Below are 15,331 nucleotides of genomic sequence, written 5' to 3' on the forward strand. Positions count from 1 at the left end.
CATATCATATATGTAATTAAGATCAGAGTGAATTCTGGGACAGGCACGGGTGTTGAGAGCCCCTAAGATGACTCAGTACTCTGTCAATCATTCCTGTCAATCACACCTACAGATTCAGAGGGAGGCACCTGGGTTGGAATGCAATCCTTTAAATCCCAAAAGCCTGAAAAAAAGTTATCTGAAGCTGTTGCTATTTCTGGGGGCTGTGACCTATGTGGGGTGTTTGAACTTTTCTGTCACCCTGCCACCATTTTTCCATCTGTGCCATCTCTTTTGTTGGCATGAACTTGCCCTGAGCACGGCTTTCCATGATCATCAGTAAGTGTAGGTGCTTGCTACTTGCTACTTGGTGTATACTTGCAATTCATTGCTGATCATACATAAGAGCCTAGAATATACCTGTTCATTCCATGGTAATTACAGATTCAATAGGCACAGTGATCAGAATACAGCCAAAGAAATCTGTGCCAAGAAGCATCAGAACCAAACTTCTGACAACTAAAGACAAAAAAGAGCAAGGAAGGGTAGCACACACCTGTAATCCTAGCACTTGGGAGGCTGAGACTGGAGGATTGCCATTGGTTTGAGCCTAGCCTGGGTTACATAGGGAAGTCGAGTCTGAACTCTGAATTACCTAGTGAGACCCTATCTCAAAAAAAAAAAAAATCCCAAAGACAAAGAAAAAAATCATAAAAGCAAGAACAACACTTTATCTGTGGGTGAAGAGCAATTCAAATGGCATCAGATTTCTCATCAGAAATCACAGAGGTCAGGAGGAAATAGCACAATATTCTCTGAAGGCTCAAAGAGAAAGAGAGTCAGCTGCCAATCCTGTGTCCAGTGAAACTGTCCTTCAGGAAGGAAGGAAGGAATCCAAACATTATGGAATGAAGAAAGCAGTGACCCAACTGTGCTAGAAAATAACAATGTCTTCATGAATTCCTGAAGTAAATCCAAGGTGGAGTTATTGACAACTTTGAGAATCACTGTATTTTTTAAGTAGGTTCAAGAGATGAATTATGATTTCTTAGTCTTATTTATTTAGTTATTTAGTTATTTATTTATTTATTTTGGTGCTGGGAATCAAATTCAGGACCTTGCACTTGCCAGACAGATGCTTGTGCCGCTGAGGTATATCCCTGGCCCCTCTTAGTCTTTTTTAAGTAGAAAACGTTTTCCTTCTTGAATAACACCTATCGCTTTTATATTCAGAGACCTAGTATTTGGGATGAGTGTTGCATGATTATGCTGTGTAGGATACAAGGTAGAAACTCGCCAAGAAGAAAACTTCAGAGCTGGGTGTGATGGCACACACCTGCAGTCCAGCTATGCAGGAACCTGAGGCAGAAGGATCATCTGAGCTGAGAAGTTCAAGGCCCGCCCAGGCAACACAGTGAGACACCAGCTCAAAAGTAAAAAAGACAGCAACTTACCTCAAATGAATATGCTTTTCCAATCCCATCACCTGCTCCAGTGATAACTGCAAACAGCAGAAACAGTTTTAAACAACTGAATTTAACTTCTTTTAAAATTAAATTGAGTGTGAGTTTCCCAGGACCCTGCAATCCCTTTGGGAGTTTTGGTGTCCTCTTTGCGAGGTCCTCTGTCTTCCATAGGCTATCCTGTGGGGTGGGGATGGAAGGAAGGCAAAACTTGACCTTTAGAAAGAACCTTGAAATATTCTTAGTATAAACATTAGGCCTGTAGGGAGAAAGATAACAGGCTACGGCCCACCGGCTGTACGTTTCATTGCAACAATATTGCAACACTCAATATTGTACAGAGGCATTACTGCACTCCATAAGGCTCGACTGGGGCATGACTCTCCCAATACCCAACCTGTTTGCCAGCAGAGGCACTGTTCTTAACTCAGCACTGGTGCCCTCGGCAAACACAGGATGCCAAAAAAACAAACTAGAAGGAGCAAGGAATCTTCCAAACATCTAGACACCTGAAGACACCCAAACATTTACGCTGGATGCCTGAAGGAATTTGCCCACTGGGGCATGAAACATCTAGGGAAATTTGAGCCCTGAGGTTTACTAAGGTCTTTCCATCTAATATCCCTTGCCTTCCTTCAAGCCCTATAAAAAAAAGGCCCACTTCTCTCTGCTCCCTACAGATGGCCCTTTCACCCTCTTTCTGCCAGCACCCAAGCACAGAATAAATTCTATACCAGCCTGGTGGTCTCGGCTGGTCTCTGCCTCATGCTGTTCCTTACACACTCTATTCCAAAATTCCCAGTCCTTGATTTCCTCTCCTTAAAAATTAAAAATTAACAGGTAATTTTTGTGTTGTTTTGCTTTGGTTTGGTTTTCGTTTTCGTTTTGGTTTTTAGTGACTGGTGAAGCTGTAAAAAACATACTCCAAAATGCAGCAAAGAATCTCAGCCAAGTAACATTTTATTCTGACGGCTCAGGATTTAGACAGTGTAAGCCTTAATCCATCAATGGCAAGCATTGTGTCCTGTTATCTCTCTCCCTACAGGCCCAGTGTTCCTCCTAAAAGCATTTCAAGGTTCTTTCTAAAGGTCAAGTTCTGCCTTCCTTCTACCCCCACCCCACAGGATAGCCTATGGAAGACAGAGGACCTCGCAAAGAGGACACCAAAACTCCCAAAGGGATTGCAGGGTCCTCGAAAATCTGTACTCAATAGAACTGTCTTTTGGTATACAACACTCCAGTAGGTCTTCTAGCGCTTTTCTCTCCAGCATTGCATGATGCACATTTAGTGAAGTTCTAAGATAAACCTCATTTCTGTGCACACTGCTACTTCAAAACTCATTGCAATTCAATACACACACACACACACACACACCTGCAATTGATCTTTGAATTAGCAGTCAAAAAGCATGTTTTTAAGTATGGACAAAAACACATTATCATACTTGAGAATAGATACAAGCCAAGATGTACAGCCTCAAGCAGTGCACCAGCAGAAACCCCCTCTGTTCAATAATTACTCCTCACTGTATCTGTTCCTAAAGGACCCTTTTGAGTGGGTGAAGGCACACTACGTATTTTCATTTGTAAAGAGACTGTACTAGATTTCTCTTGAGTCCCACTCTCTCCTCCACTAAGGGTGACATAAATTAGGGGTTGGGCAACCTGGACAACTACCTGGAAAGAATGAGCCAAAGGTCACAAAAATGCAGAGGACTTACACAGAACACAGGACTAAATGACTGCATGGCTCCTGAGCATTGTACGTGAAAGAAATCAGAAAGTGCTATTTTAACCCTTCATTTACATCTGATGGGAGGCCAGGCAAGTCTTTTACTAGGGCAATTTAAATCTAGTGTCAGGCAGGGTGAGCTTTTGATAGGACAAATTGTTGCAATGTCTTATTTGAATGACGAGGAAGCCAGTCCAAGAATTTTGAATACAGAATACCCCTTTCCCTTATCCCCAGCATCCTGCTCTCACCTAGCAGCATGCACCTCTTTGTTGCCTACAGTAAATGTACACATTTGCTGCCTTTTCTGTGTTTCTCGTCCAAGTCTTTGTTCAGGACACCAAGAATCTGGAAAGAAGCCCCCCAACCAGACAAAATATCTGGGAATCTTCAAGATCATCTAGTACAAGGGATAGAGTATAATTTAGATTTTAACACTCATAGTTACAATGAATAGCTAACTAATGATTACTTTATGTGTTATTTCAAGTAGATTAGATGTATCATTCCAATTAATGCTCAAAACAAGTTTATGATTCGGGACCAGCATTATCTTAGTTGATACATAAAGAAGCTTCTGGAGAGAAAGTCCTCAATTTTAAGAGGCCTCACTGCTAAAAATAATGACAAAAAATTTGAACTCAGGCTGATTTTGGGAGCCCTAAGTCCATGAAAATACACCAATTAAAATAATTAAGAAATCAAGCATGGAGCTCAGGGAGTTTAAAAATTCAGTCTCTAGTAACTCGGTTTTCTTATTATCCTGTACTTGAGATATATGATCTCTCTAATGTCTGTCTGTGCCCAAAGACATTTTAGTCTTGCAAATGACTACTCTATTCAGTCTCAACTCATAAAAACAGATTAAGATTATATTTTTCACTTAGAGTCCACAAATGGCCCATCTCTGTCCCATCTGACTTCTTTTGGAATGTGTATTTTCAGAGAGCTGGGTCCTAGGTTAGTGGACAAGGGCTGTGCAAATTTCACTCATCACATGGCCTTCAAATCTATGGAGCAGGGCTCTGAGGTCCACAACACTCAGGCTCAAGTCACTTAGCAAGTTCACTGGAGACAGCATACTACTGAAGGAAGCGAGAGGTACACACATTTGCACACGTGTGCACATGCACATGCATACATACACATATACACCAATGTGTAAGAAGCATCCATTATAATTCCATTGCCATTCTAAACAATTTCTCATATGGTCATTTAAAAAATTTCCAATGCTAAGCCAGGTTTAACAACTGAGGATATGGGATCCCCTGCTGACTTGAATTTGTGTGTGATATATCCAGATTGTAATGTACTTAAAAAAATTACTTCTTGATAACCTGAAATTCACTTAGTACTCTGTGTTTTCTTGGGCATCCCTATAAAGATATTATTATTTCCTTTTTAGCCTGGATGTTATTTCTAAAGCTGTTTACTTCAAAATGTTTTTCACTGGTACATGTTTGCAGTAGCTAATGATTACATGTCTCATGGGGGAGTTTGTAAGGTGTCTCAATTCTTTGTTCATTCCCCTCCCCTTTCTCTAACTCTTGTTTTCGGTTTTTTGTTTTTTGGTTTTTTTTTTTTTGAGACAGGGTCTTGCTATGCAGTTCAGGCTGACCTTGAGCTCACTTTGTAGCCCAGGCTGGCCTCAAACACACAATGATCCTCCTGCCTCAGCCTCCTGAGTGCTGGGATTACAGGCATGAGCCACCACGCCCAGCTGTCCAACTCCTGTTAATTTTTAAATTACTGGGTTGATTGACTGATTGGCTGATTGATTGATTTTAGTATCCCACTTTTAAATATAAGCCCCTAGAAAGAATTTAGCTTTTCCCTCAAGGCAATACTGAAACCCTGACCTTAACCCTACCTAGGCTGAAATTCTGCACAATGGTTCCAATAGATAAATCCCATTGAGAGGCATCATTTAATTACTGCAGAACAGACCCAGATTCTGTATCTAATCATGTTCAAGATGGGGCCTCAGAAATCTTTGTTGCCTTGACTTTGTAACAGCCTTCCTTCTTAAAGAGGCTTGGATAATTTTTTTTTAATAAAGTGAGTTAACCTTCTTTACATTTCAATTTTTTGAAACACCGTTTTGGCAAAATGGAAGCACCCTGGGGTTTAGAAATTTGGAGATGTGGATACAAAAATTTCTGCCTTATTTATTATTTGTATCACTAGAAATCTCCAAAAAGAAGAACACCCAGCTAGCAAAGTTGAAAAGATATGGGCAAAAATTGATTAGCCTTCTTTCTTAGTTACGCTCCTGAGGGGCACATTTTGTTCTTCACACATTTCTAATATCACTTATTCTCTTCAGTCCCATAAATGAATTAAATTTAAAATTGAACTCTCAAAGGAATTACATCTCTGCAGTCAATATATCACATGCAATACATTTTGCAATATATCTAGCAGTATGCCAGATGCAATATACATCATGAGCCCTAAGAATAAACACAAACAACCAAATTAAAAAAGCAAAGCTGGAAAGCCCCCCTTACCTGCCCACTGTCCCATGGATGGCAAGAAAGATGGGGGCACAGCTCTCCTGAAGCTCAGAAGAATATATTTGGAGAATCTCACACACTTCACCAGGAAGGCCAGGCACACCAGCAGCCCTACAAGAATGAAGAAGTGATCCAGAGTCTCCCCCATGACTACTGCTCCACAGCAGAAGCTGCTTCCAATCTGGTCCTGACTGCTACCACTGGCATCCAGGGGTGGGGCCACCTAAAGCCACCCCTTTCCTTCCAGAAGCCAAGGTACATTCTATTTATTCAGAGGCATTTAGATTAGGCTTACTTTTTTGCACAGCCCTCTGGCTGACAGGCTTCTGAATGAAGTATTCTTTCTGCTATCTTTGTAGAACTAGACGTCCTCTGTTACTGTGTCTTCAGTGATGAGGAAAAATCAAACCTAGACAAAGAAAAGATGGGAGTCTGGGCTTCTTTTCCTGAATTGGAAAAACTTCTATAGTTTGGCTCCCAAAGGTTCATGTATTGGAAGCTTGGTCACAGGGGGGTGATGGAGTCATTAAGAAGCTGGGCCTAGGGCCCTTCATTAAGTCATTGGGTGGAAAGAGTGCCCTCAGAGGGAAATATTGGGCAACTGAAGAGAGTTCTTCCAAGAGCAAGGTGCTACAAAAGCCTGACCCTGACCCCTAAGTAATATCTCCCTGACTTCCTATTTGGACAGGTGGTCCCTGCCACTCACATGCATTTTCATCATTTCCAATCTAACATCTTATGATACAGCTCAGGAAACCCTCATCAGAGCCTGTGCCACACTGGTTGTTCTTTAAGCATTCAAAGCTTGACTAAATAAGCCTCTTTTTAAATAAAGTTAGACCATCTTGAGTATTTGTTACAGTAATGAAAAGTGAATACAGTAACTGCAAAGGATGCCAAATCCAAGTCACATTTATTGGCTGCCTACCAGGTAATAGCCACTATTTAAAGATATAACAGCAAAATAGCAAAGTCTGTGCCTCAGAACTCAGGTTTAGGATGAGAAAAAGACAATAAGAAGATCAGATAATCTCAGATATGAGTTATGAGTGGTGTCATGTTACAGCGACTAGTCAGCAAATTCTTTAGAAAGGGTTTCATGCAGGACTTCTGTGACAAGGTGACCTTTTGAGTTGAAATCTGAATGAAAAGAAGGAGCTAACCCTGCAAATATGAAGCTCCTTTCAGGCTGATGGGTCAGCTAGTTCAATCCCCTGAAATGGGAAAGAGCAAGGTATTTAAGGAATAAATAGGACAAATGGTGGAGGGACTAGTTTGTAGAGAGCAAGGAAGGGAAAAGAAAGTCTCAGGAAGAGGGATCAGCCAGGTCCTCATGGTCAGAAGTTTGGAATTAGCTTAATAGGAAGCTTAGGATATTGAGTTATATAATATGAACTACACATTTAAAAGGTCACTAGATATGTCTTCCTTCTCATACCACATAGTGAAAGACCTTTTTAAAAATCTTTCCCTACCACCTTTTGGAATTGCATGGTCTCCAACTCCCTGAGCTTTGGGTAACTGATTGTATAAAATTACTGTTGAATGTGGTTTTTTGCCATTAGGGGAGACATAGCTATCATATTTAGTGTATAATAGCTGTTGGTCAATACTCGGGCTGTTATAATGCTTACACTATAAACACGGATTTTGTCTTAGTTACTTTTCTCCTTGTTGAGACCAAATACTCAACACCCACAAATTAAGGGAGGAAAGGTTTATTTTGGTCACAGCTGGTCAAGGTTTCAATCCATACTCAGCTGACCCCAAGACAGGGTGGCTTGGCACAGAGGAGAACCAGTTCATAGCAACCAGAAGCAAGCAAACAACGGGGAAGACAGCCTCTATCTGTCGCTTATATTGTTTCCAGGACACTGGGATGAAAGGGTGTACCAAACCAATCAGTAGACTGATTTAGTAATCACACACCCTTAATCCCAGCATCACACACTCTAGATTCAGCCACCTCTGAAAAAGGCCCACCTATGACTGAATAAGGCTTTCAGGGGACACCTCGACACAAGCCATAACAGATTTCTTCTCTAGGCTCAAGGGAAATTCAAAATCAGGTCTCAAGGTATATTACTTCTCAACTAGCCTTTATAGATCCCACTGTAACTCATTAGCTTGTTACTACTGTAGCTGATTTGATTGTATAGGACTACTCCTGACTCAATGTACAATTTTGAGCCAGTGAATGTGTTTGCTGATTCCACATTCACACCGAGGGACAGGGACACTAAGAGTTCCTAACCCAAGAACTCAGACTGGATCAGACTCTGAAAGTGTGCCTGCAGGCTGGTAGAAATAAGTCCTGAGTATGAGTTAGCTTCAGTATTGCAGTGGAGAGATCAGAGGAGTTATTAAAGTGAGAGCACTCAGACTCTCTGGCAAAGAAGCTACATGTGAATCACATAAACACTGTCTCGCTGAAATATTTAAACTGTGTTCCCAATAGATACCTTATAGGTTTGAATTTTTGTTTGTTTCTTGGTTTATTTAGTATGTGGGTGTCTTTGTTACTTTTCTCTCGTTGCTGGGACAAAATACCTGACACCCAAAATGAAGGAAGGAAGGGTTTATTTCACTTACAGTTTGTGGAAGTTTCAGTCCATACTTGGCAGGTTATAAGGCAGAGTGGCACATGGCAGAGGGCTGCAGCTCATGGTGGCAGAACACAGCAAAAGCAACCACCACACACCAGGGAGGAATGGGGGAGGAATCGCCTCAAGCACCCTCTTCCTCTCCCTTACATATGCAAACTATCCACCCCAGGGCAGATGCAGCTCTCACACCCCTAATCAATCAAACTTTAAAAGCCTACCCCATGGCCGCATGAGGCTTTGGGGGGACACCCAGACATAAACCATAACAGTGGGGATATCTTATTTTTTTATGGTTTTCTTTGTTTATTAGATTTTTGCTTTTGAGTATTTTTCTTCCATTGGCTCTGATTTAATAGGTATCTAGGTTCTCTCCTTCATCTCAGTTCCCTATCTAGTTTCTTCACCTCAAAGTCCCACAGCAATACTGTTACCATATTTCTTAATTCTTTTTCAGATATATAAACACCTTCTCCTAAGTTTTTAACTTCACATGCTTAGCTGCCCCACAGTCACTCCTATCTTCTCCAGTATCATCCCTCAATATTCTCCAGCCTATACCTATGGCTCTTCCATAACTTACCTATTGTCCTCCCAGCAGGTTCTGACAACCACATAGCTTTCTGCAATCACAAAGTAAACATCTTTGCTCCCACATCTCACCTCTATCCCTACAAACATACTGTTAAAACTCTCAACACTAACCTTTCAACTCAACTAAAAGTACTTCAATAAAATCAGACCTCGCATCAAACTTTTCTTCTCATCTATCGCTGGCCTCCATCAAAACTCTCCCATAGTGTCTTACATTCCTCATCCAACCACTTTCCATTCTCCTTCTTCCACTTCACCTACAGCATTGCAAAACTACTACAAATAAATTGTCACAGTGTGAATACAGGATAGAGAAAAGGGAGAAGTGTAAATGCAAGGACTATTGTGTAGAAGTACTATATGTTTGAATCTGTTAACACTGTTACAAACAGAAGTAATTCTTTCTGCAAAATATAGGGACAGAGTTCAAATCACTTAAAAGTAAATAACAGGAAGGATACATGCTACTAAAAATCTCCATATAAGCCACAAACTCTCTTTACTCTTCTAGATCTCAACCTGCCCCAAAAAGGAGGGAAAAATAGGAGGATATATATATATATGAAACATATATATATGAACCAAAAAACCCACAGATATATATTCACATAGGAACATAGGGAAACAAGGCAATAGAAGACCTCAAAGTTCTTCCAACTCTCTCAAGGAAGAAGAAGGGTTCCCAAAGGGAGAGGAAATCAAATACCATGTAGCTGAATTCTATGAAAAGTTTATAAAAGGATAATGAAAATAGACAAGTTGAAAGAGAAAATGAACTGAAAGTTCAAAGCAATTTTTCTCAATTTGTCCATAGTGAATACAGGGGAAATAAATTTGAAAAACTGTACAAGCTAACCAAAACAGTTCAAAATTTGAGAAACATATTAAAAAATATATAGAGAGAATCCTCAGAAAGATGTCAGAGAGAAAGAAATGCCTGATGTTTTAATAAAAACTGTTTAGAATTCATAACTTGCAGAAATAACCAAGTGAAGAGTGTCTGACATTGAGGACAAAATAATGAATTACACTGAGGTACTCAAAGAAGCCAGACACAAAAAGAGAGTGAACAAGAGAAGATCATCCAGAAATTACTAGATGAAATAAGAAGATGAATCTAAGACTACCTGGAGTTAGAGAAAAACTAGAAGATAACACAGATGGATTTACTAACGTGTTTAGAGAAATCACAGAAGAAAATCTCCCAAATGTAAGGAGTTTAAAAAACAACTAAGCAATCCTTACAGAACCCTAAACAAATATGACCCAAAAAGAAAAAGCTCACCAAGGCATATTCTTATTAAATTACCAGATATCCTGCAAAAAAAAAAAACCCAGAATTTTAAAAGCAATGGAAGAAAAACAAAAAATTACATATAAAGGTAAACCAATTAGACTCACAGCAGACTTCTCAGCACAAACCCTACTGGCCAAAAAAGCTTAGAATGAAGTATTTCCAGCCCTAAGAGCAAATAGCTTGCTACACACAGCAACTTATCAAGCAAAGCTATGCTTCAAAATAGATGGAGAAATAAAGTATTTCCATGGAAAGGATATAGGAATGCTAAATCAGCACTCAAGAAAACATATTAAAATATTCTTGATAGGAACAACAAAACCAACACAAGTAAAAACACAGAGAAAACAAAAACTCTAAAAAGGACAATTGATACATGACAAGAGAAAATGTCAGGAAAGGAAAAACAAAGGATTCATCCACAGATAAAGAAGCAATGATAGTAATATCTTAGTAATAGCTTTCAATATTAATAGTTTCAACTCTCCAATTAAAAGACATGGACTGGAAGCCTGGATCAAAAAACAAAATCCAACAATTGACTGCATTCAAGAAACTCATCTAATCCATCAACATAATCATAAACTCAAAATTGAAGGATGGAAAACAACATTTCATACACTGGAACCCCCAAAACAAGTAGAAGTAGAGCAATTATAATATCAGACATGATAAATTTCAAGTTAAAATGCATTAAAAGAGACAAAGACAGTCATTACATGTTAGAACAGGGAAGAATCTAACAAGAAGAGATAACACTGATAAACACATATGTACCCAATACTGGAGCACCTATCTTCATAAAACAAAAACTCCTGATATTAAGAGATCAAATAAACACTAACACAATCATAGTAGAGGATTTTAACATCCCACTTTCCCAGAGACAGATCAACTAAACAAAAAACCAATAAAGGTATTACAGAGCTGAACCACACCCTTGAGCATCTGGACTTGATGGATATCTAGAAAGTATTTCACCCCTCTACACCAGAGTATACATTCTTTTCAACAGCACATGGTACTTTTTCCAAAATAGATTGCATATTAGTCCACAAACCCTAGCTAAATAAATTTTGAAAGAATATAAATTACCTCATGCATACTATCAAGCCACTATGCAATGAAAATATAAATCAACAACAGAAGATATTTTAGAAAAGTCAAAGCTCCTAGAAAATTAACAACATACTCCTAAATAACCAATGGGTCACAAAAAAATTAAAAATCTTCTGGAAGTTAATGACAATGGCTATACAACTCATGAAAACCTCTGGGACACTATGAAAGCTGTTCTAAGAGAAAATTTATCACAATTATAAACACCCAAACCCATTTGCAGTTTGGTGTTCATATATTGTAATCCCAGGGAAAAGTTATTGGAATTCTCATGAGAAAATCCCAATCTACCACTTCCAATGCAACCCAAAGTGGGGAAAAAAAAAAAGACAGAGACATATCTGCAGTTGTGGGGAACAAAGGGTTCCTAAGCCCAGTCAGAACAAAGGCCAACCAGAACAAAGGCCATGACCCAGGGCCAAACCCAAGTTTTAGTAATTAATGTTTTATTTTTTATTTTTTATTTTTTTGGTAGCAGGAATCAAACTCAGGACCTTGCACTTGCCAAGCAGGCAATTACGCCACTGAGCTAAATCCCCCGCCCAAGTTTTAGTAATTCATAAAGAGATGTGTGACTCAGGGTTGAGTGACTGTGAGACTAGCAGGAACTATGTGAATTCTGTGAGCTGGGCTAGGTAAGAGGAACAATGGCACCTCCGCAATATGCAGAGAGGTATGCAGAAAGAGTACCAGATTTCAGTAACAGGTAGCCTCCAAGTCTGTAGGAATCTGCAACCACAGTTTGAGGAAATATTTTGTGCTTTGGCTCGGTTGCCTCAGCTCTGATGTTGGCCTTTATCTGCTCTGGGATATCACTGCTTCTTTCTTGAAGCTCCATCCCCGCCAAAAACAGTGCCTAGCTTACGCTTAGTAGGAGGGAGCCTTAGGCAGGCTACTCACAGGCCTGTCACTTTGCTACAAAGACTACACATTGGTGCCTCCAGTAGGCCCATTTGCATTGCTTATAGCCCACTGAAGGGGTTGAGCATCTCCCTAGTGCCAGTTCTGTTCATATCAGTAAATGGGACTAGGGAGGGCAAAGGTGAATTAAAATAGAGGCAAATTGTCTTCTTTCCAGGGGAGCTGTCTTGGTGGCCCTCCACAGCAATCAATGCTCATATTAGGGAAACAGACCAAGCCCAAATAAATAACCTTATGAGAAATCTTAAGGTACTTGAGAAACAACTAGCCCCAAATGGAAATTGAGGAGGGAAATTATAAAAATGAGAGCAGAATTCAATGGAATTGAAATTTTAAAAAGTTATTAAAAAGCAATGAATTGAAAAGCTGGCTCTTTGAAAGAATAAGTAAAACAGATAAGCTAGGCTTAAAAGAGAAAGTAAGAAAAGACTTACATCAGTGCAATCAGAAATGAAAAAGGTGAAATCACAACAGATACTGTCAAAATCTAGAAGATAGTTAAGAACTACTTTAAGAAATTGTATTCCCAAAAAATTGGCAAATTTTGAAGTAGATAGATTTCTAGACTCATAGAAATTACCAAAGCTAACTCCAAAAGACATAAATATGCTTAACATATTGGCCTATGGGGCTTGTGGTGAGGCTAGTAGCTGATGTGAGGATGAAATTAATCCCCAGGTTAAAGACCAGAATCAAAACCAATATAAGGTCTGTGAAGTCCTGGTGCCTAAAGGCAAGACAAACACTACAGCTGATAACTTTGACTCATCCAAATTCCTTCTAGCTCAGTAGTCTAGTTAGCAGATAATCAGATAACTAGTTAAACATGATCTGTTCCTGTATGCTTTTCCAAAAATGTTTTGTCCCTCAGTCCTAAAGTCTTGCCCATATCAGCAGTTCACACCCACCATTTCTTGATGCCCACCAGCACCTCCCCTCAACAAGCTGTGAACCTAATAAAGGCCACAGACACCATGCCTTGGGTTCTTAGTCTTTCATTAGGCTTTGACCATCCTGTTTCACCTTGTAACTAAAATATACATCTTGTCTGTGTTTTATTCCTCTGTCATATCCCTGAGCAAGAGATTGGTGGTCCTAGGCGAGGGTTCTGATAACTGGCACCCAATGTGGGGAGATATAGATATAGATATAGATATAGATATAGATATAGATATAGATATAGATATAGATATATAGATAGATAAATAGATATACAGAGATAGCTAGATAGCTAGATAGCTAGATAGCTAGATAGATAGATAGATAGATAGATAGACAGATATACCTGCTCAGAGAAGGCCACCCTGAGTGAACACCACTGGACAGCAGAGATGATGATGGAACCTCATGTGATGAAAAATGGGGATGCCCAAAAAGTGAGGTAAGATAACTACTGACTTGCACAAGCTTTTAATTGCGATTTTTAAAAATCATGGGTCAAAAACAGGTTAACTCACTCAGGGGCTCATGTGCCAATACAAATTAGAAAAAAAATCTTAAAGAGGCACATGGCAAAGGAGAAAAATCTCCCCTGAAATCTCCTCAACTTGGAACTCAGTTCAATCAGTTTTAAACCCACTATGGAGCTCACCACCAATAGCTCCTGCTTCAGGCACAGAAAAAATAAAAATGCTCCTAGCAGAGGCTTCCACCCCCAAGAAATAGCTTCTGTATGAAGAGCTGTCTCCCCAGGCACCAGAGTCTTTATGGAATGGTCAGTCACCACTGCTGGAGGTGTTGAGACAGATACCAATTTGATCAGAAAGGCTCAGGAAGGGATAAGCCAGTATGGATCTATCTGGATATCTACAGATTCTTAAAGGGGCCACCGCAAGTCAAAAGTGTGATAATAGGGAAAAACTACCATGTCCCACTGGACAGCAGCACATGGCAAGAATCACAAAGCCCTGTGAACCATAGAGCCTGGGGCAGGGCTGGAACCAAGGAACTGGCGCCAGCCTGGACTGTACTTCACTGCTGGGTGGGAAATGGCAGCAGCAACACCAGACCCCGGACACCATCCAGCACTGAAGCAGGGGCAGCAGAAGGCCGACTTGCTTTTGTGACCTTTGGCACCATGTTATATAACCTGCAGGGGTGCACTTCCCAAAGGCCACCAAGTTCTGCAGCTCCATCTGTGCACAGGACCCTGGTGTTTGCCTTTCATATGTGCTCACACACACATCACCACTCTTACATCATCAAATGGTGGCAGCACCAGTGGCTGGCAGCACACTGTGTGGCTGTAGTAATGCATGCCAATAATCCTAGCTACATAGGGGACAGTTCATGGACACATTCCAAAATTACCATGCTTCAATTGGATTTTAAGAATATATATAGGCCCCCGTTGGAGCTTACCTGAACCTCAGACAGCTTTGGGAACACCAGTGAGCCACCACTGTCCCTCCCCAAGGAGTTTTGGAGCCAGGCAGAGCTCCGGACAGCTTTAGGGGCCTGGGGGTCACTCCCCCACCCCTTGGAGCTGAGCTAAACCTTGGGCAGCTTTGGAAACACCAGTAAGATGGCCCTACCTCTGCCCCACCTGCTTGGGAGCCAGGAAAAGCCCCAGACAACTGCAAGGGCCTTGGATGCCACTCCCTGCCCCCACCCTGCACCTTCAGGGGAGCTAAGCTGAAACTCAGACAGCTTCAGGGGCCTCAGTGACTGCACACTTATCCCACACACAGACTGGTGTGGGAACTGGTCTGGGTCCCAGGCAGTGTCTGAAACCTCTGTGACCATGACATGCCTACTACTACACCCCAGTGGAAACAAGGCTGAAACCTAGACAGCTTTGGGAACTCCTGAGTGGGAGCCTAGCTGAGCCCTCGATAGCAGTGGGAGCATTGGGGATCACACCCCAACTGCACACACCATCGAGGGAGTCACACTGAGCACCAGGGACCTTTGGGTCCTTACCCTGCTACTCTGACATCATCCTGGGAGTGAGGGTGAGCTCCAGGGAACCTCTGGATCTCTGAAAATGACAAAAGGGAGGAGCAAAATGCAATTTCAGACCTCTACCCCACCCAGAACTAGTCCAGGTGATACTGACACAGAACAGCTTGGAAGTCATACACCTGAAATTTCTGAAATGACAG

The 15,331-nt window shown here is 40.8% G+C and overlaps 1 protein-coding gene across 2 annotated transcripts in view; it reads right to left on the reverse strand.

Annotated features, from left to right (window-relative positions):
* The window catches only part of Hsd17b3 (hydroxysteroid (17-beta) dehydrogenase 3), a 146,499-nt gene that overhangs the window by 38,146 nt on the left and 93,022 nt on the right, over nucleotides 1-15,331 (reverse strand). Inside the window, exons 2-4 of one of the 2 annotated variants that reach the window (XM_005384689.2) lie at nucleotides 5,989-6,102; nucleotides 5,688-5,804; nucleotides 1,434-1,480 (exon numbers count right to left, since the gene is read on the reverse strand). In XM_005384689.2, coding sequence (XP_005384746.1) covers nucleotides 1,434-1,480; nucleotides 5,688-5,703 — 63 coding nt within the window. In that variant the 5' untranslated portion in view covers nucleotides 5,704-5,804; nucleotides 5,989-6,102. Of the gene's footprint in view, nucleotides 1-1,433; nucleotides 1,481-5,687; nucleotides 5,899-5,988; nucleotides 6,103-15,331 lie in introns of those variants that run through there. The other variant, XM_005384688.2, reaches the window with a different exon arrangement.

The sequence above is a fragment of the Chinchilla lanigera genome, unplaced genomic scaffold (assembly GCF_000276665.1).
Source record: "Chinchilla lanigera isolate Chin_1 unplaced genomic scaffold, ChiLan1.0 scaffold00021, whole genome shotgun sequence".
In the NCBI taxonomy this organism is placed as follows: Eukaryota; Metazoa; Chordata; class Mammalia; order Rodentia; family Chinchillidae; genus Chinchilla; species Chinchilla lanigera.